General features: G+C 43.3%; 1 protein-coding gene across 1 annotated transcript; it reads left to right on the forward strand.

The window, feature by feature from the left end:
- The first annotated feature begins 4273 nt into the window (after positions 1-4273).
- On the forward strand, positions 4274-20611 carry CYBA (cytochrome b-245 alpha chain). The gene is made up of 6 exons (XM_074201290.1): positions 4274-4385; positions 10519-10588; positions 13073-13147; positions 14854-14937; positions 16397-16478; positions 18796-20611. The coding sequence occupies exons 1-6, from the start codon at positions 4328-4330 to the stop codon at positions 19000-19002; spliced, it is 576 nt and encodes a 191-aa protein (XP_074057391.1). The 5' UTR covers positions 4274-4327; the 3' UTR covers positions 19003-20611.
- The last annotated feature ends 1800 nt before the right edge of the window (positions 20612-22411 follow it).

The raw sequence follows: 22411 nt of genomic DNA on the forward strand, positions 1-22411 counted from the left end.
CGGGAGGCAGGGAGTGAAGAAGAATAGGGGAGTGAAGAAGAGAGTCAACAAAGATAGTGGAGGATATTCAGTTAGTCAGCTGATCAGAGAATCTTAACCTTGTTGAGGTCCTGGACTCCTTTGGTAAAAGTGTAGTGAATCCTATGGACCCCTTCTCTGCATCTTGCTTTTGAATGCATACATTCAATGATACACAGGTGTTCTACATATAATGCATTATGTTGAAATACAATTATCAAAAAAATTTGTTTAAATCACAAACCCTCTGAATCCTGTTCATGAACCTTGAATTAAAAGTCCCAGCTCTGTAATCTTGGTTTTGCAAGGTAATGGGGTTAAGTGACTTGCCCAAGGTCACACAGCTAAGTATTAAGTAAGGCTATAGTTGAACTCAAATCCTCCTGACTCCAGGCTGGTGCTCCAAGTCAGTTTTTTCCTGAACTCGCTGCTTTGTAAATACCCTGGAAGCATGGAAATTGAGACAAAAAAGGCTCACAGTTCATCCCAGGGAGGGGTTAACCAGCACCTTAGAGGTGATATCCAGTGCTTCTGAGAGAGCCACCATCTTGTGCAGGCTGTTATCTGACTGGACTGCCTCCCTTCTGGGTCCTGGCATCTATAGGTCACTTCAAGGCTGGTCTTAATTGTCACCTACTTCAAGAAGTCTTTCCTAATCGCCTAAGTCGTTAGTTCTTCCACTCCCTATTACTGTTGGCTTTTTGTATCCTGTATTTTTGTCTGTTGTCTCCCCCTTATAGGATGTAAACCTCCTAAGGGCTGTTTTAAAAGAGTAAAATGTGTGGTAGCCTAGAAAGGAACTACCATAGTTCATCTGTCCCTTTAGGAAATTGGTCAATTTCCCACACCCCAGGGGTAGAAGAGCCCCCTTCCTCTCTTCATGTCTGGTTTCTTTTGCTAAGAAACTGTTTAACTTAGGTTGGGTGTTCCACGTATAATTCTTTATTTCATTTGTCACAGTTGTGTGACCTGAATTCTTTGGGCCTCAGTTTCCTTAAAAAATTGAAGAGATTGGGCTAGATTTGAACTGTGAACAGCTTCTGGTTCTACCTAGGTAGTGCAAGCATTGTCATCCCATTTTACAGGTGAACAACCTGAAGCCTGCTGTCTCTAGGTAGTGCAAGCATTCTCATTCCATTTTACAGGTGAACAAACTAAAACCTGTGATCATTACCTAGGTAATCAAGCATTATCACCCCATTTTATAGGTGAGCAAACTAAACCTGCTGTTTCTTCCTAGGAGTGAGAGCAACATCATCCCATTTTACAGCCCAACTGAAGTCTGTGGTCACTACCTAGGTAATACAAGCCTTATCATCCCATTTTACAGATGAACAAAGTGAAGTCTGTGTTCTTTAGGTAATGTAAGATTTATCACCCCATTTTACAGGTGAACAAACTGAAGCCTGCTTTGTTCCTAGGTAGTGCAAGGTTTATTATCCCATTTGACAAACTGAAGTCTGTGCTCATTACCTAGGAAGTGCCTTATCATCCCATTTTACAGATGAACAGACTAAAGCCTGCTGTTTCTACCTAGGTACTGCAAGTATTATCACCCCCTAAACTGAAGCCAGTGGTCATCACCTAGATAGTGCAAGTGTCATCATCTCATTTTACAGATGAATAAATGAAAGCCTGCAATCTCTACCTAGTAGTATAAGTATTTTGCCACTTTATAGTCAAACTGAAGCCTGTGGTCACTACCTAGGTAGTTCAAGCCTTATCATTCCATTTTACAGATGAACAAACTAAATCCTGCTGTCTCTACTTAGGTTGTGCATGCATTATCATCCCATTTTACAGTCAAACTGAAGTATACTATCTCTGCCTAGGTGATGCGAGCTTTATCATCCCATTTTACAGGTGAACAAACTGAAGCCGGTGGTCTCTACCTAGGTAGTGCAAGCATTATCACTCCATTTTGCAGGTGAACAAACTGAATCCTGTGGTCTCTACCTAGGTACTACAGGCCTTATTTCATTTTACAGATGACTAAACTAAAGTTTGCAGTTTCAATCTAGGTAGTGCAAGCATTGTTACTCCATTTTACAGGCGAATAAACTGAAGCCTGTGGTCACTACCTAGGTAGTGCCAGCATTATCACCCCATTTAGTGCAAGCATTATAATCCCATTTTACAGTCAAACTGAAGCCTGTGGTCTCTACTTAGGCAGTGCAAGCATTATCACCCCATTTTACAGGTAAACAAACTTAAGTCTTCGATCTCTACCTAGGTAGTACAAGCATTAACATCCCATTTTACAGTCAAACTGATGCCTGTGGTCTCTACCTAGATAGTGCAAGCATTATCACCCCATTTTACAGGTAAACAAACTGAAGCCTAAATCATAGAGTTAGTAAGTGACAGAGCCACTTTCTCCTACTTAAAAAAGAATTGGGGCAGCTAAGTTATGTAGTGGATAGACCTGGAGTCAGAAGGACCTAAGTTCAAATTTGACCTCAGATACTTGACCAGTGTGACCTTGGGCAAGTCACTTAATCCCTGTTGCCTGGGGAGGGTGGGGGAGTGAAGAAGAGAATCAAGAACGATTGTGGAGGGTATTCTGTTAGGAAGTTGATTGTATCTTAATCTTTTTGATGTCCTGGACTCCTTTAGTAACTGTATAGTGAATGCTATGGAGCCCTTCTCAGCATCATCCTATGTCTCCTGACTTTCTTTCTTCCACACCAGGACAAGCACATGGATTGGATTTGAGTGAAGGGATGCTGTGCTAAGTCACCGACTTCACTTTCTCCTCCAGGGCCATTGACCAGATAGGAATCAAGATACTGGAGATGGCCCAGGATGTGAGGCAATCTGGATTCAGTGACTTGCCCAAGGTCACACAGCTAATAAGTGGCAAGTGTCTGAGGCCAGATTGGAACTTCTGTCCACTTGAATCCAGGGCCAGTACTCTATCCACTGTGCTACCCAGCTGCCCTGTGACAAGTGGGAAAGTCTTCTCTGAACTTCAAGGCTTTGTTCCAGTTAAGGAAGAGCTGGGTTTATCTGATAAGATTATGTTAAAATTTATAATGTTATGAATGTGTTATATATAATACATGTTACACATGTTTTGTATTACATATGATATGTTATATATTACCTATGTGTTTGTTTTATATTTTATATGTATGCGTGCTTTATATTATTTTATCTTGTGTTTTATATTATATATGTTTAGATTATATGTTATATAATGTTATATATTTTATATTATCTATGTTATACTGTATGTTTTATATTATGTATGTTATATTTTATTATCTATGTTATATTGTATATGTTTTACATTATGTATGCTATATTTATTATCTATATTATATTGCATGTTTTATATTATGTATGTTATATTTATTATCTATGTTATATTGTATATGTTTTATATTGTGTATGTTATATTTATTATCTATGTTACATTGTATATGTTTTATATTGTGTATGTTATATTTTATTATCTATGTTACATTGTATGTTTTATATTGTGTATGTTATATTTATTATCTATGTTACATTGTATATGTTTTATATTATGTATGTTATATTTATTATCTATGTTACTTTGTATATGTTTTATATTATGTATGTTATATTTATTATCTATGTTACTTTGTATATGTTTTATATTATGTATGTTATATTTATTATCTATGTTACTTTGTATATGTTTGGAACTTCTGTCTACTTGAATCTAGGGCCAGTACTCTATCCACTGTGCCACCCAGTTATATAACCTACTATACTATATGTTAATAGAAGCTAAGCTAAGTTATCCTGGAGAAGGGGGGCTGCTTATGTTTGTGGGTTCCGATCCGGCTCCCGGCCGGGTGACCCCCGTTCTCTTAGCTCTCTGGTCAGTTCTTTTTTTTTAGGTTTTTTGCCAGGCCATGGGGTTAAGCGCCTTGCCCAAGGCCACACAGCTAGGCAATCATTAAGTGTCCCAGGTCGGATTTGAACCCAGGTGCTCCTGCCTCCAGGGCCCGGGGCTCTACCCACCGCGCCACCTGGCCGCCACCTGGTCACTTCTTTAGGCTTAGAAGATGGTCTTCTGTCGGGGTCGCCTCGGTGGGGGGCTGGAGGGGAGGAGGGGGAGGGGAGGAGGAAGAGGAGGAGGCAGGGAGCGGGAGGGGCAGGGCAGGAGGAAGCGGCGGCCGGGCCGCCCCGGGGCGGGGCGGGCCGAGCGGCGGAGCCGGCCGGGCCTCTGGGCGGCTCAGTGCCCGATCCCCGCCGCCGCCGCCGCCGCCGCCTCCTCCTCCTCCTCCTCCTCCTCCTCCTCCTCCTCCTCCTCCTCCTCCGGCCGCCCGGCGACATGGGCCAGATCGAGTGGGCCATGTGGGCCAACGAGCAGGCGCTGGCCTCCGGCCTCAGTGAGTGGGGCGCGGGGCGCGGGGCGCGGCCCGGGGGTCCTTCGGGTGTGACGGAACTTTGAGGAGCCCCGGAGGGAGCGACGGGGAGTGTGTGTGTGTGTGTGGGGGGGGCTCTATAGCTTTGGGGGGCGGGAGAGATGAAAGAGAGGACCAGAACGGAGAGAGACAGAGAGAGAGACAGAGAGACAGAGAGACAGACAGACACAGAGAGAGAGACAGAGAGAGAGAGAGACAGAGAGAGATAGAGAGAGAGAGACAGGCAGACAGACAGAGACACACACACACACACACACAGAGACTGGCTGATGGATTATGAGAACGGTTGTTGGGAGAGGTGCCCAGCCAGGGTCAAGGCGGCATCTGGGGGCACTGCCAGGGAGGCCAAGATGGAGACCCTGAAGATCTGGAGGCACAATAGAAAAAGACAGAAAGGCCGGACTCTATTTGGGAGGACCGTCCGACAGCCAAGAGCTAGGTGAAGCCCCTCCCTTTCTGTCCCCCCGAATTGTGTTTCCTTCTGAGCTCCGGGAAGGACCAGCCAGAAAGAAGCTGCGGGTCCCAGGTTGAGGAAGTAAAAGTAAAAAGCAGAAGCGGGGCTTTCCTCCGGCAGCTGGCCTCTTCTTCTTGAGCCTCTTCCTCCTCTCCTTGTGGCTTCTGGACAGCTCACCACCCTGCTGCTAAGTCTGGGAAAGCCCCTGGCCCCCGCTGCGGCCTCCCTGTCTCCTGGCCCCCTCCTAGGGTGTCTTAAGTTTTGCCCCCCTCTGATCAGAGAGGTGGAAGCCCCCTTGACAGGCAGAACTGGGGCAGGATGGGATGCCCTAGAAGTCGAAGGGCAGGGATGGCGCTCCCAAGGCCACACGCGGTCTCTGGGTTACAGGTCTTCAACCTCTTCCCCCTACATAAACACTTCCGGATCCTACCAACTCCCACCTCCATCTAGGGCTGCTATTCCCATGGAGCAAAGAGAGAAATCATTTGTCATCTGCTCTAAGATCTAAGATCTAGGTCCAGTCAGTATCTCGGAGATTGTCCCATTTTACAGATGAGAAAAACTGAGGTTGTGAGGATGAAATACCTGGCTCAGACCTGAACCCAAGTGCTCTTAACTCCACACCCATGGCTGACCATGGCCAGGGTGAGACAGGCCCCCTTTTCTCTGTGCTGCCAACAGACTTCATGGTCCAGAAGACGATAGTCATAGAATCTCAAAGCTACAAGAAACCTAAGACTTCATGAAATCATTGGCTTTTGGAGAAGAAGCTCAGGACTTCCCTTTTCTTTTCCCCTTTTCCAGGAGTCCAACTGTCTTCTATTCTCTGCCCCCTTCATCTTCTCTTCATCCTCAAATCTGATCTCCTTGATTTCAGTCTGAGGCAGAGTATGAATGCCAAATGCTCACTTGAGCTCTCCCAGGGACCTTTGAGAAGGGGACTTCTCTGGCTGGGACCAAGAAGGGGCTTCATCTATCCTGAGAGGTATCTGGGAGGAAGTCAGGGAATACTGCAAACTTCTGTTCCTTGCCTAGAAAACTTACTGGTTCAGCCTAGAGTGGAGAAGCCATGGGCCAATTAGATTAAAGCATCACCCTAAAGGTTGAAGCTCTGCTTCCCTCCCTAATTTCACCTGGCCTTCAAGCTCCAGCGGCTCCCTCCCTATGGATAAGAGTGAGATATTCAATCTGGCTTGGTTATCTCATCAGGTCATAAACTGGGTTTCAGTCTGGTCCAGTGGGTAAATGGCTTTTTTCTTTGGAATGTAGTTCCCTGAGATCCTGGGCAACTATAAAAAAGCCTCTGTTCAGGTAATGCAGGTCTAATTTACTGCCATTCTTGTAAACAATGTCTAACATAAAGCCCAGTTATTAAGAGGCAGAGCCTGAACTGAATTCTGGGGCATCTGAAAGTTTCTTTGTACTTTGAACTTTTCTAGGACCTTAAACTGGAACAACTCTTAGCAGGCTTAGTCACTAGAATCTTCCCCCTTCCCCCCTTTTTAAAAAATTGTGAAGGATAATCATTTCTTATCTTCATGAGGCTCTGCCTGAGAAATGAACCAGGGCGGATAAACTCTTTGAACATTCTGAAATGTAGACGTCAGAAAACAAGGACGCCCCCTTCAAAGAAATGGTAATAAGTGAATGAAGATGAGATTTTTTTCAGTAATAGCCACATGATCTGAAATCTCTATGTATTAGGACTGATGGCTTGAATATTTTTTCCTTTTAAAAAAATGAAATTGTATTGATACCTTTTGTTTTTACAATACCTAATTTACCCCCTTTTCACCCTTCTTTCTCAGAGAGAAACTATGTGATATTTTTAAGAGAAAAGGAAAAAAATGAGCTATAGCTTCTTATCTGGACCTGAAATTTCATAAGTGTCATTTTGGAAAATCCCTTCACTGATGCAGAACAGCCATCCTTCTATAACTCACAATTTTGCAGAGTTCTGAACACTTGGTTAAGGGATTAGGTACATGGGTCCCAGAGTAAATAGATATGTGTCAGACACAGAACTTTATTTGAGACTGGCATCCCATTAATTACTATTATTCCTTTTATAATAATAATTATTATATGATAGCAATATAATGTTAATGATATAATAATATGCCATATTGATAATAATTAATATTACTAATTAGGTCAGATTTTGTTCTGCAAAAACTCTCAGATGTCTTGCACCCCCCAGAATAGCTTCCACCCACAGGTCATAAGATGACCACAGGGACCAAAGAAGGACTGTTAGTCATTTCTTAGCCAGAATTTGGTCTTGAGCAACCAGAAGACTTTTCAGATACAGCTGATGAGAGGGGCTAGGCAGTTAATAATTTCCTCCCAATCTTGGGAGTTCCATAGAGTTCTTCATTTATTTATTTATTTTTCCAACAACATGCAATGGAAGCATTCATTTTTTTGCAAGGTTTTGAGTTTTAAATTTTCCTCCTTCCCTCCCTTCCTTCCCCCCATTGAAAGCAATTTAATATAAATTAGACATATACATAATATAATATAAACTATACATATAACCATGCTAAATAGGTCCATATTAATCATCCACAAAAGTGGGCTTACTACTTAGTCCTCTCTGGTGGCAGTGGGCTACTACAAAGATTGGGTGATGAGAGCCACGTAGAGGGGATTATTTTTCAGATACCACTGGACTAGGTGGGCTCTGAGGCACCTTCTGACCCTGAGACTGATTTTGTGACTCTGGAGCTTTGGTGACTCCAGTTCTAGGAAAGTCCAGGTTGCCAAGTTTGTGGGGATCTAGGAAGAGGTATCGGGGTTTCTTGGAAATCTGGGCTCAAATTCTCATTCTCCTTTATGCTAGAGCTCTATGACTTTAGGCTAATTCCTTCCTTTTCTGTACCTCTATAAAAAGAGGGGATGGGCTAGATGATCTTTTACCTCTAAAACCTTTCAGTTTCAAAAATCTGTGATTGAGGAACACACACACACACACACACACACACACACACACACACACAAGCACACTCACACACACAGACACAGGCACACACACACACACAGACACACATAGACACACAGACACACACACACACACACACACACACACGCACGCACACAAACAATTCATTCAGCTTGACTGAAGTTGCTTTTCCTCTTACCTGGAAGGTGGAGAGCCAGAAGGAGTTATTTGAAGGTATTTTTATTCATTTTCTTTCCACTTTTGGATCCCATGTCATCATAGGGTATGACACCACCTCTGTCAACTCCAAGCCTTTGGCAATGGTTTAAGGATGCAAGGAATTACATGGAATTCACAAACAGCTTCAAGTGACCTGAATTCTTTATTTTGAAAAAGAGAACAGTGTTTTCCCTCTTACCAAATAGGAAAAAAGTTACAGCTCAAAGTATTTAGGCTAAATAGGAGAAAAATCTTATCATGGCTCCTCAGACTAAGAGGCAGAAAAGACCTTAGCAGTTATCAAATCCAACTCCCTTCTTTTACAGATGGGGAAACTGAGATCCAGAGAGGTAGTGACTTACACTTAGTCACAACATTGTCTGTAGTGAGATATGAACTTTGATCTGTCTAGTGCTCTAGTTACCACACTACATTGTCACTCAAAAATCTTTTGAGAATTCAAGTCAGCTTGCTAAGAGGTGCCTATATCCATCTTTCTGTTAGAGATGGTCGAACACTAAAGGAGGTGCTTAGGGATGGGAGGAGAGTAGTCTCTGCCTGAAGACCTTTAAAAACCATGCTATTTATGAGTCTTGGCCCCTTCTGTGGCCCTGAAACTATTGAGGATGCTTGGGTTCAGTCAGTCAATCAATGAGCATTCATTATGTATAAAATTTATTACATATAAATTATTACAATAAAAATGCAAGCCAAAAGAAAGATCAGTTCAGTTTCTAAAATGTCCTAGATAGTGAGTGAACACAGTAGAATAATAGTAACTGTTGTGGAAGGTACCTAGAACTGGGCCTATTGAAAATTCTTAGATGGTATGGTCAGGCCTCTTTCAAACTCTGAAAAGCTTGTGAACCCACTCAGATCCATATTGGGAGCACTGTCCCCCAGCCATCCCTCCCTCTATCTGCATTCTTTTCTCTCCACCATTGCCATGTTATAGTATCACCTGCCATTACTATGGGGAAGAGCTCTGGCTTGGAAGTCAGAGGACCCCAGAAGGAGAGTCGACTCAACTACTTACTATACACATAACTTTGGACAGGTTTTGTACCCCCTCTGAAACCTTAGCTGTAAAATGAAGGATGAGTCTCAAGGGCTATTTCCGGGGGGGGGGGGTATGCCTCAACCCACTCTGCCCAAGACTTCTCAGCTCTGGGTTAGGCAGAACAGACAGCTCTCAAGGGCGAGGAATACAGCCACTACTTTGGCCTCTCCTCATCCATCAATCCCTACTCAGATGTCTGAGGGAATTCCTCTCACAGGAATAGATCAAGTCCCTGCTGCCACAGGGCAAGAGCAGATTCCGCAATACAAGGCCTCTTTGGGAGAGTGGCCATGAAGACTGCCATTCAGACTCAGACTGAAATCAATGAGATCAAATCTCTGAGAAAATGAGAGGACAGTGGACTCTTGGGAGGAGCTGAGAAGAAGGGGGAAATCCTAAGCTTCTTGGCTCAGCTGGTTTCAAAAAGCCAGTTTTCATGTTGTCTAACATTCTACTGCCTTATGAAATCACACAGTCTGCCTCTCAAGGGTTGGCCAACATGCCTTTCTGGGAAGGGTGTGTCTGTGTTTGTGTGTGTGTGTGTGTGTGTGTGTGTGTGTGTGTGTGTGTGTCTGTGTACCTTCCAAGTCAGACATCAGGAAGTAAAATCAAGGTATAGGGATGGATATACCCAGGTAGACTTTGTAAAGACTGGTTGAGACAGAAAAAGAAACAGAGACAGAGGAAGGAAGGGAGAAACAGAGAGACACACAAAGATAGAAAGGAAGGAAAGAAGAGACAGAAAGGATGGGAAGGAGAGACACAGAGACAGAGAGAGAGGCAGAGAGGGAAAGACAAAAGAGGAGTGAGAGAGAGAGAGGAAGAGAAGGGGACAGAGAGAGAGAGACACACACACACAAAGAGAGAGGAAGGGAGGGAGAGACAGAAGGGAAGAGGAGACAGAGATAGACAGGAAGGGAAGGAGGGACAAAGAGTCAAAGAGAGTGAAAGAGAAAGGGAGAGAGAAACAGAAAAAAGAGAAAGGATGGAGGGAGAGAGAAAAATAGAGAGGAAGGGAGGGAGAGATAGAAAAATAGAAAAAGGAAGGGAAGGAGAAATAGATACAGAGAAAGAGGAAGGGAGAGAAAAAAGAATGAGAAAGGAACAAAGAGGGGAGGGAGGGAAAACGAAAAAGGCTTTTCATTCATTCAGCAAACGTTTATTAAGCATCTATAATGTGCTTCATAGGCACTGGGGATATAGTACCCCCCCACACACACACCTTGCTCCTAAGAGGCTTATATTCTAGAGGGAAAACCCCATCCACAAACCCCTCTAGGTTTAGAAATGAGGTGGAGGGAAAACTCATGGGCCCTGCTTCTGTTCAGGGAACAGCTCCCCAATATCTTTCGACTTCTCATGATTCTGGCTCCTGGGGTCAGCCCACAACCCTGATTCAGTTTCCCTTTCTCTTTCTCTACAGTCCTTCTGTCTGGTGGCATCGTGGCAACCGCCGGGCAGTTTGTTTTGTGGCAGATTGGTGCCTACTCGATGTATCCTTCTAATCCATCCCCCTCCCACCCCGTCCCCAACCTTACCTGTCACTCCATTCCTGAGCCCAAAAAGCCTGCACCCAAACCAAACAAGGATTCCTGAACTTTGAGCTTCATTCTTTGTCAAATGTTACAAGAAAGCTGATGAATGATGGGAGGTAAATCACAGGGGGAAGGAGACATCACATCATCATAAGAAAAATTATGCTTATTTCTATAGGATTTGTTCCTTGTTTCATGGTACTCTAAAACAAGGGTTATAAATAGGATTCTCCCTATTCTATGTGTGAGCCTAGGAAATGAAGTCAGAGGCCCTGGGTTCAAATCCTGTGTCTAGAAGTCTCTTGCAAAGATAGCAGCACCAGAGGTGATTCCATTCGTCTTGGGCATTTAAGAACCCAATTCTAACTTCTAATTCTATGAGGACAGTAAGCCAGAAAAGATATTTGAGCATAAGAAGACTGAGTGCCAGAGCCAGAAGGAACATTGGAACAAAAATTATTACAGCTAGAAGGGACCTTAGAACATTCTTGAGGTCCCAGAGTTCTTTGAAAGCTCTGACCTTTTTCCCACAATGCACCTTTGCCCTTAAAAATGATTAATTTATTTTTCCAATAAGATACAAAGATAATTTTCAACATTCATTTTTTGAGTCCCGCATTTTTCTCCCTTCCTCCCTTCCCTCTCCCCTCTTCTTGTCAGTGAGTAACTCTTGCCCTTCTAAAAGGAGGTCTGTTGTGGGGGAGGGGGGGTCCCTCGTAAGTGGTCTGGGGCCTTGGTTTTCTTCAGTCTGGTAAAAAGTGATATTTCCTGTTCTCTCTTGAGTTGCATCTCTGCTACTGGAGAAGTCCATGTCAGGAGAAGGGGGATGGGATGCCAAATCCTGTCTTGCATCTGGTGCTTAAGTGACAAGGGATTGCCTTGGGTCCCTTGCTGAGTAAAACCTTTTTTTAAACTTGTAACAAATAGGAATCAAAGAACACCAGAACTAGGGAAAAATCCTAGAACAGAGAAGATCACAGTCGAGAGGAACCTTAGAACAGAGAATGTCAAAGCTGGGGGGCCCCTTAGAACAGAGTGTCAGAGATGGAGGGTCTTTAGAACATATAATGTTATACCTAGCAGGGACCTTAGAATTCAGAATGTGAGAGCAGAAAGAAACCTTAGAACCCAAAACATGAATCAACACTGGAAGAGACATTAGAATATAGAGCAACAGAACTAAGAATGAACCTTAATACCCAGAGCACCAAAGTTGGAAGGGACTTTAGAACAGAGAATGTCAGAGCAGGGAGAGCCCTTAGAATACACTATCATCATTGGAAGGTCTTTGAGATCACCTTGTTTAATTTTGAGGATTCTTTCACAGATAAAGAGCTCAAGGTTCAGAGAGAAGACTCTCTCTCCCAAGGTTGCAAAGCTATTGATGGCAAAGCTGAGATAAGTGCTTACTAGACCTGTATTCTAAGCCTTGGTCATGAGTCCCTCTGTTGCTGCCTTTTTTCTTTTTTCTTTTTCTTTTTTTCTCTCTCTCTCTCTCTCTTTTTTTTTTTTTTTTTTTTTGCAAAGCAATGAGGTTAAGTGGCTTGCCCAAGGCCACACAGCTAGGCAATTATTAAGTGTCTGAGGTGGGATTTGAACTCAGGTACTCCTGACTCAGGGACCGGTACTCTATCCACTGAGTGACTTAGCTGTCCCCTTTTTCTTTTTTCATATGTCTTTTTTTTTTTAGGTTTGGTTTTTTTTTTGCAAGGCAAATGGGGTTAAGTGGCTTGCCCAGGGCCACACAGCTAGGTAATTATTAAGTGTCTGAGACTGGATTTGAACCCAGCATGCTCTACCATAAATCCACTGGAATTATGGTCAGTCCTTGTGTTGATCAGAATTCCTAAGACTTTCCAAGTTGATTATTTAACAATATTGTTGTTACTGTATAAATTGTTTTCCTGATACTGCTCATTTCACTTTGCATCAGTTCATATAAATCTTGCCTATATTAAGAGTGGGCACCTTTTTTCTCTTGCCAAAGGCCATTTGGATTTATAACATCACTTGCTGGCTGTATTTGGACAAACATTTAATTAATTCACCCCTAAAAAGCTTCTAGATTTGAATTTTTGAGTCCTGCCTGCAGTCACCTTGGCAAAGCCATTCCAGTATAGCTCACTCCTGCCCTACAACAATTCTAACAACACAATGCCTCCATCTTTCTTGGAAAATCCCCCTTTAGGCATGTAATGGGCAAGAATTACTGGGTCATGGTTGAAGCACTGTCTAGACTAGATCCAAATGCTACCAGCCTTCCTGGGCTCATGCTTCAGGGTCTGTGACCTTAGCTAGGTTCCTCTCCGCATACCCCACCAGAGCCCTAGGATTGCCTGGGTGAAGATCATAGGATGCGAGTTTCATTGGTCTAGGCCTGGAAGGGACCGCCAAGACCCTCATTTCACAGATGAAGAGTTTTCCTTAACTTGACTCCCTCAGTGTAGCTGGGGTGTTTATCTGCCTGCTGGAATACCCCCGGGGCAAGAGGAAAAAGGGCTCCACCATGGAGCGATGGTAAGATCCCACCTCTGTATGTCATTTGTGAACTCTAGGAAATTTGAGGACCACTTTTCCCTTTCTGATACAGGAAGGGCTGAGGACGCTCCCAACTCCTTGTCTAAAGATTTGTTTCTTTATAATGAAGTTCCTCCTAAGGCCATTGGTAGCCAACCATTTAGTGTTTCTGGGCCATATCGTCCAACAAAAGCTTGTCGGTGGTTCCATATAGAATTTAAAATTTATTTATTACTACAGTGTAACCCATATTACCAATGAGTATAATAATAAAATGTAATAATGCTGCATGAATGGTCTTTGAGGACAGCATGTGGACCCTTGGGTTGAACATATCTGTCCTAGGGTATGCATATGCCTGGAGAATGGGAGTCAACCACTTAACAAGTCTTCATTGGTTATTTAAGCCCTTAATATCTATCACTGTGCTAAATACAAGAGAATATTATCTCTGCCCTCATGGAGTTTATCATCTTTCAGGGAGACTAGGGTTTTAGAAATTAAGAGAAAAATGTGCAGTGAATAGAGTACTGGCCCTGGAGTCAGGAGGACCTGAGTTCAAATCGGGCTTCAGACATTTAATAATTACCTAGCCGTGTGACCTTGGGCAAGTCATTTACCCTATTGCCTTAAATAAATAAAAAAATTTAAAAAAAATTAAGAGAAAAGGGAGGTGGGGGGAGATTAAAGATGGTTCTAGAAATAGTAGAACTTTAACAGGGTCTTTTCTATGAATGGAATGGGGGAATGGGGAGGGGAAGAAGGAAGGAGGAAGAGAGTTGAATACAGACTGAGAAGAGTAGCATGAGTCAGACATCTGACATCTGATTCCTGTAGTGGATAGTGGGTGAATGAGAGAGGCCAGGCCCCGACTCCTTCAGGAATCCTTCTCTGAACATTCCTAGCTCACAGTGATGCCTTCCTTCTCTAAACCCCACCAGCTCTTAGGGTCTGTATAATGGATTCAAAACATATGGATTGATCAGGACAATTAGCAAAGTTTACAGACTGTTGTTTATTGCTCTCTCTTTCCTGTGTATTAAGACTTATTCTTCTGACTGGAGCAAAAGCTCCATGAAGGATAGGGGACTGTTTTTTCCAATATCTTTGATTCTTGGGCTCACAAGTCCTGGGTGGGCAGGAAGTTCATTGTTGAAGAAATGGTTGAGTGAGAATGACTCAATGCAAACCCTCTGATTACTGGAAAAATCAGGTGCCTATTAAGGTCATCACTTTATCAGATCCATCTTCACCTATCCACCCATGCACTTCTATCCACAAACTCCTCCCAACCTTAAAGCCCTGATTTCCCTGACTACCTTCAGTCTGCATTTATCTTTTCCTTCTCTGAACTCTGAACTCCTAGGTTCCCAGAATTAATGATAAGTTCCATAAAGGAAAGAATATTATTGGATTGTATATAACAACAGGTACAAAACAATAAATAACCAATTATTGAGAGTCTGACTCCATTTTCCAAGCCCAGATCTAAGGTGGTGATGGTCCCACACTCTGGGAGGGCCCACTGGTCATTACTGTTTGTTCACAAAGTGGACATTACATGGCATGCTCATTGGAACCTTCTCTTGGCTGATAAATTCCTCATAAGAAATGCTTTGAGGACCACCAGAAAAGGGGTGTGTGTGACAAGGGTTAGGCATAGGGGTCTTTCTACTTCATGCCTTTTTTTCCCTTCTCTTATTCAGTGGTCAAAAGTACCTGACAGTTGTGGTGAAGGCATTTGGGCCTCTGACAAGGAACTACTATGTCCGAGCCATCCTGCACCTCTTGTGAGTAGCATCTCCCTGAGGCTGGAGGGGAGGGTGGGTTTCTTACGGAGAATTGGAATTCAAGTTGGCCACCTCTGGCAGAGTGGGGACTGTGATGGGGGAGGCAACCTTGACTCAGGGTGCCTGAGGTCTTTCCCCTTTCATCCTAGGACACCTTCCATGCTTGATTTTGGATGCTAAGATTTCCCATATAGGCTATATTATAGGTGACCAGCTTAAGGGCTTGGGGCATTGACCCTTCAGGTAGCTCAAGGCTCACCTGTTCTGTATTCTTTGCCTTGTGACTTGTGCCTGAATCTCTTCCTCCTTGTCCCTTCTTATCTTGTCCTCTAGATAGGTTTGAGCTATAATTGCTGTCTTGTGTTTTCCTTGGGGAAATATAATGCTTGAAATCAGTCAATCCTTTAGTCTTCAGAAGCCTCAAGAGATAATAGGAAGGGTAGGGGGAGAGTCCACCAATCTTTGCAACAAAAGGACTGTGGTCAGTTCTGTGTACCACATTTTAGAAAGAACATTGACGGAGTGTATAACTCCCTATAATGTGGGGCTGGGGGACTCTACTCTCGGAGGTCTGGATGAATACTCATAACTCTGGAACTGGAAGGGATCTCAGAGACTATCTCATCTGGTTTCATTTTAACAGATGAGAAAATTGAGGCCTGGGCTAGATCCAGGTTCTCACAGGTGGAGATGTTTAGGCTGGCGAAGAAAAACAGAAGGGATGTGAAAAATGAAGAGACAGGAGGCTTGTTTTGTTTTGCTTGGTCCAAGAAAGTAAATAAGTGTATGTATGTATGTGTGTATATATATATATATATATATATATATATATATATATATATATATATATATATAAAATGAGAGAGAGAGAGAGAGAGAGAGAGAGAGAGAGAGAGAGAGAGAGATTGGCTTAAAGGATGGAAAACTTTCTAACCATTAGAATTTACTTTACAAATTGCTTTACAAATCTTATGTAAGTATATCCTCACAATAATCATAGGATATGGATGCAAAATATTATTACCCCCATTTTACAGACAGTAAACTGAGGCAAGTAGCTGTGACCTAGATTTACCTAGAGTCAGTTAAACAGTAGGTTCCCAAGGCTGAGTTTTAATTCAGGTCTTCCTGACTCCAGGTTCTGCTCTCCATCTACTTTGTCACCCAACCTAGGAAGTAGCAAAATTCTGGGGGTATGACTACTATTCAGAGAGGTGATAGAGTGATCACCTCTATCCCACTGTAGGCACTGGTTGACCTATATGACCTCTGCATTCTCTTCCCACTCTAAAAGTCTATGAAGCAACCTCAGGAGTGAGAAGGAGGGAGGCCGCAGCAAGCCAGCCAGTTCCCCACGGCATCCTGCCCTCCTTGCCCAAGACTCTTTAGTATCACCCATCTAATTTGCCCATCCCTAATGACTCTGCTGTGGGGATTTCTTTCTTTTCTCCTTCCACAGCTTGGCAATCCCCGCAGGGGTACTGTTAGCCACCATCCTGGGGACGGCCTGTCTGGCTATTGCAAGTGGTATCTATCTTCTGGTGAGTCAGTCTTGTGTGGACAAAAGCAGCCTTCTCCCTACCCTGAATTCCCTTCTGATATCCCCATCTGAAAGTCATAGGATTTGGGGGTGAGAAGGGACCTACCTTGGAGATGAAATATTTCTCCCTCCTGAAAGGGAGGAAACAGACTGAGCCTGCTTACAATGTGCTAGAAATAGGAATAGAATGCAGTTCTTTCTGATTCAAAGGCCAGCTCTTCTAGCCACCACTTCACACTGCCTTTTCCCTAAAGGTTCTCCAGGGAAAGGTGTACCCAGTGACAACATTTAATCCCGTCTCCTCTTTGGGCTCCAGTTTTTCTCATCTGTAAAGTGAGAAGATTTCACCAGATGCTGACCTCAAATAGCTTTAAATCCCATGAGGACACCTTTGAGCTCCAAGGGCAGGTGGAAACCAGGTCAGTTGGCCAACAAACATTTATTAAGTGCTTTTTGAATACCATACTCTAAGTTACTGGGATATAACAAGCAAAAAGGAAGACATTCCCTGCTCTCAAGAAGCTTCCATTCCAGTGGGAGAAGACAATATACAGAAGGAACAGAAAAGAGATGGGAAGAGATACCCACAAGGTGACAAAGTCCATTCCTTGAAAGGAATGAAGGATAGCCAGTCTGGGGCTTTCCTCAAGACCAAGTTTCCAGGAAGAACTTGTCAGTGCCCCAAAGGACAGAGAGATGTTTCAGGGCAAGGAGGAGGCAGAACCCCTTCCATGTGGGGCACCTTATTCCTCATGTTAGCCCCAAGGTAGTACATCTCCTCCACAAACAGGTTCTTCTGTCTCTGGTGTGTCTTACTAGCTTCTGGCCCAACCTGGCTGCTGAGGCCATGGGGCTGTGAGCTCAATTCCTTTGTGGACCAGTGAATGCCCCTCTTTTCTGTAGAACCATGGACAGTATCCATCACTCAGACAGTCACCTATGTTGCCTCTGAAGTCATACCTATAATCAGGGTCAAAGCCTATGGCCTTCAGCTGGAGGGCCAGTTGTGTCTTAATCATCATAATAACTCCAGTTTCATTAGCACTTTTGTCACAACTGCCCCAAGAGGTGGGCAACTTTAATTAGTATACCTACTTTATAGAGGAGAAAACTGAGTCTCAGGTTAAGTGACTAGATCCCCCAATAATCCAGGGGGCTTGTGGCCTGTCTCAAAAGAGTAGTAGTCTTTCAGTCAATGCCACCCCCACCCCAACCATCCTCTGCTCCTGGGTCATATAGCCAATAAGCATTTTTAAAAAATTATTTTCAGTTCCCAATTCTCTGTCGCTCTCTATTTCTTTCTCTCTTCATTCATCCCCCTGCCCATGAGAAGGCAAGAAAAACAAAATCTGTAACAAATATGAAGTTATGAAGAAATTTCTTCATTCATTTGAAGAAGGAAGGAAGGAAAGAAGAAAGGAAGGAAACAAAGAAGGGGAAGGAGAAAAGGAAAGGAAGAAAAGAAGAAATTTAGGAAGGAAGGAAGAAAAGAAGGAAGGAAAGAAAAAAGGAAGGAAGGAAGAAATGAAGGGAAGAAGGAAGAAAAAAGGAAGAAAGGAAAGAAGAAAGATACTTCAATCTGCACTATGAATCCATTTATTCCCTGGAGGTAGACAGCATATTTCATCATGAGTCCTAAGTCTCTCCAAGCTGGTTAACTACAATATTTCATTCACCATTTATTAAGCATCTACTAGGTGCTAAACATAATGCTAAGTGCTGGCAAAAGATAAAACCAGTTTCTACCTTCAAGAAGCTCATAGTTTAAAAGGGGAAGACAAGTAAATAGCCCCACCTCTTCATTTTACAAATGAGGAAACTGAATCCCCAATGGGGGAAAGGACTTGTCCAGGATCACACAGGCAGTAAGCAACAGAGGCAGGTCTTGACTCCAGGTCCTGCTTTCTTCTGCTCCAAAGGTCATTCAGTCAGTCAGTAAGCATTTATTAAACACCTGCTGTATACCAAACTCTGTGCTAGATACTGGAGCTATAAAGAAAGGCAAAAACATAGTCCCAGTTCTCAAGAAGCTCACCTTCTAATGGAAAAGACAAATGGTGTTGGGGGTGGGGGGAGAGGGAGGCCTCTATCTGCTGGGGAAGAATTCCCAAGGTGGGAAATTTCAGAGGGAGCAGAATAATCCTGGAATAGAGATTGGGAATAATGAGTTGGTGTGGGGGAGTGAGGGGAATGCTGCTTCTGATTGGCAACTTCTCTGCTTCTAAGGCAGAAGTCAGTGGATGGACAACATCCTTATCCTGGGGGATTGGGAGGCCCAGGCCCAGACCAGTACACCCACCCTTGTTCCCCTTCTTTAGGCTGCAATCCGAGGAGAAGAGTGGAGGCCTATTGAGCAGAAGCCCAAGGAACGACCCCAGATGGGAGCCACCATCAAACAGCCCCCCAGCAATCCCCCTCCCCGCCCCCCTGCAGAGGCCCGGAAGAAGCAGCCTGAAGAAGAAGCTGCAGGGCCCTCCGGGGGCCCTCAGGTGAATCCGATCCCAGTTACAGATGAGGTCATGTAAGGAGACCTTGAGTCTGGCCTGGGACCCTTGATTGGGTATAGCCCTGCCCAGCACTCTACCCTTCACCACCATGCACTCCTACAAATGACCACAAGAAGTCAAAAGACAACAAAGACCGGCACCATTGTCCCAGGGATAGGGAACCTCCTTGCCGTTGTTTGGCCCTGGGGCCAGGGCCTGTCCTATTTCCCTTCTGTCTTCATTCTTGGTCACAGTTTCCAGTTGCAATACCTATTTTGTAATAAATGCACCATGGTAAAAGCTCTTGTGTCCTTCCTCAAATAGGCACAGAAGGTGCTACAAGACAAGGGAGTTGGGTGTCACACACATTTTCTGGAGCCCTTTCTGGGGTTCAAGACTGCCTTCCTTTGGATTTTGATGCTTATTCCTTCCAACAATCCTGAGGTAGAATGCAAATGTTAACTTTATTAGGCCAATGAAGAAACCGAAGTACAGAGAAGCAGTTTGAAGTCATTTTTCTGACCAGAGCTCTCCCCTGCCACCATCTTTAGAAAGCTCTATCCATTTTGTCATATCTATTTTGCCAGCTCTGACTTAGATTATGGTCATAGTGTGGATTAAGACCAAGGCCTTTCTCTCTGCCTTCAAAATTGTATACTCAGTGGTTATTATAAATTAGTATCATGTACCTGCCACTGGGCCAAGTGCTAGCAATACAAAGAAAAACAAAAACTGTTGGTTTAGTGTCACACAGAACGTGTGAAATTCAATGTAAATGATGAAACCAGTGTGAGAAATCCAGGTTCCTTGGGCTCCTCTCCCATGTCTCATTTTCAAAGTTTTCCCATGGTGGGAGAAGATATGATAGGTCCTGTGTCTGGTGGATACAAAAAATGAATAAAATCTAGTACCTGTTTTCAAGGGGGTTACTTTCCAGTGCAGGAGAAAAATGTAGACAGATGAATACCTAGAGAGATGAACTGGACTGATGGATAGATAGAGAGATGAATGACAAAGAGATAACTCTTTGGAGGGATGGATGGATGGATGGATGGATGGATACAAAATAGCAAACCACTCCAGTATTTTGCCAAGAAAACCACAAATAAGGTCAAAAAGAGTTGAACATAACTAAAATGACAGAGAGAGAGAAACTAGAGCACATTTATTTCAGACTTCTCATATGCATTCTCTGCCAAGCGCTGAAGATACAAACACTCGTAGATAATTTCTGTTCTCGAAGGATTAAAACTCTAATGAGTGAAGTGAACACATAAAGGGGAGCTGAAAACAGGGGAAGGTCCTGCAAAGTGACAGGAAGTGGTAGAGAGCCCACAGTCCTAGAATGAAAAGGAAGAAAGGTCTATGAAAGACCTACAAATGTTATCATATGGGGCAGTATGTGATAAATGCCTAACAGGAAGTTTCAGACAAAGTTCAGGTGAGAGAAGGTCCTTTACAGCTTGGTCAGAGAAGATTTTTTCAGAGGAAATGGCACCTGAACTGAGCCTTAAGAGACTGGCAGGATTTCAGCAGGTGGAAGAATGGGGAGAGCCCCGGGAAAGCCGTCAGCAAGATAAAGGAGTGGGAAAACCCCAGGGTGTGTCGTTAAAAACAGCTGTTCCTTCCCTCCTCCTCTCATAAACTGTTATTACTAAGGGCCTTTGGCTATTTATTACAAGGGTCTATGGACTGATTGCAACATTATCTTTGAGTATTGAGAAGTTAGGTCAAGGGTTGGGCCATCCTTATAGAGCTCTAGAAGTATGACTTATTACCCTCCCTGCCTCGCTTCTTGCTCTGGACTCTGGATGAACTGCATACAGATTAGGGCCTGACCAGGTCTTGCTGCTCTTAAATCTTGTTTGGGGAAAACAATAGTCTCAGGCATCCTATTGCAATTCCTATCTGTAAAAGAATTCCTGCTTCAACATAGTCGAATAGGGGTCATCTAGACTGTGCATGAATATCTCCAAGGAGGGGAAACCCAATAGATAGACAAATGGATGCATGTACAGACTAATTGACATACAGGTAGCTAGATAGATGGACTAGCAGGTGATAGATGATAGGTAGATAGGTAGGTAGATAGATAGATAGATAGATAGATAGATAGATAGATAGATAGATAGATGATGGATGATGGATAGATGGATGGGTAGCTAGAGAGTCACAAACAGATGGTTAGGCAGATAAATGGATGGACAGATTGATTGACACAGTTAGACGATGGATGGAAGAAAGGTAGATAGGTGGATGGATAAAGGGATAGTTGTATATACAGACAGATTAATAGACTGTTGAATAGATGGATAGATAAATAGATGGATGGTAGATATAAATAGAAAGATAGGTATATAGAGCATTTATTCAGCTCTTACTATGTGCTGGTCCCTGTGTCCAAGACATCATTATAATGGGAGAAAACAAATAAAGGGAATTCAGGAAGAGGTAGAGGGATACAGGATAAGTGCCATAGTGAGGAAATGTCTGGCAAATAGAAGGTTCTAGGCTTGGTTCGAGGTAAAAAAAAAAGGTAAAAAGCTCATCTCTCAGATCCTGGTATGCCCCCTTGCTTGGGTGAGTATAGAGGGAACTGGGCAATAACTGCCTTTTGAGGCAACCTTCCCACTTATGGCTAGCTCTAATTCTTGGGACATTTATCCAAACAATCCGAACTTTCTCTCTTGGTAACATTCCCCCCCCCCCATTGTTCCTGCTTCTGTTCTCTGGAACCAAATAGAACCTGAGGGCCCTCCAGATTCTTGAAGATATCTCTTTTGTCCTCCCAGATATTCTCTTCTCCATGGGCAGCTTCTCCAGTCCATTCATTTCACATTCAACAAGTACGTATTACTGGACTAGAGTCTTTCCATCAGTCTTCCCTGGGTGGGGGAGGAGGTCCTATAAGGTGGACCCTAGCTAAAGACCAGGAGCTTCTAACTCAAAAGTTCCAAGTAAAAGAACAAACTTTATTTCAAAATGTGACTTTATTTTTGTGGAAACAGAAATAACAAACAGAAATACAAAGTCTGAGGATATCAATAATTTAAATAAATTATACTTAACTTTCCTCTACTCCCCATACTCTCCCCTCCCGATTCCTGACTCTTAGCTTTCAAATCCCTTAACTTTCAATCTAAAACATAACGTAAGTGTACCCAAGAAGAAGTAAGGGCTTCCCTCTGAGGGAACCAATAAAATTCACAGTATAATGACCTGGCCCATGGAGCCTTCTCTCAGGAGTCCCATTCAACTCGCCACATGGATGGATACGAAGCATCTTACAACTCTTGTTGAAGTTTTTACAAAGGCCTGAGCTCACTCTACTGGTTTCTAGGCCCAGAAGCCTATATTCCTTGGACTTACAGATAGATGAGTATACTCTCATTGACTAGGCCCTAAGACAATCTACATTTTTCTAACTTAGGAAGTTTGGAACCTGAGT

The sequence above is a fragment of the Macrotis lagotis genome, chromosome 1 (assembly GCF_037893015.1).
Source record: "Macrotis lagotis isolate mMagLag1 chromosome 1, bilby.v1.9.chrom.fasta, whole genome shotgun sequence".
NCBI classification, from domain to species: Eukaryota; Metazoa; Chordata; class Mammalia; order Peramelemorphia; family Peramelidae; genus Macrotis; species Macrotis lagotis.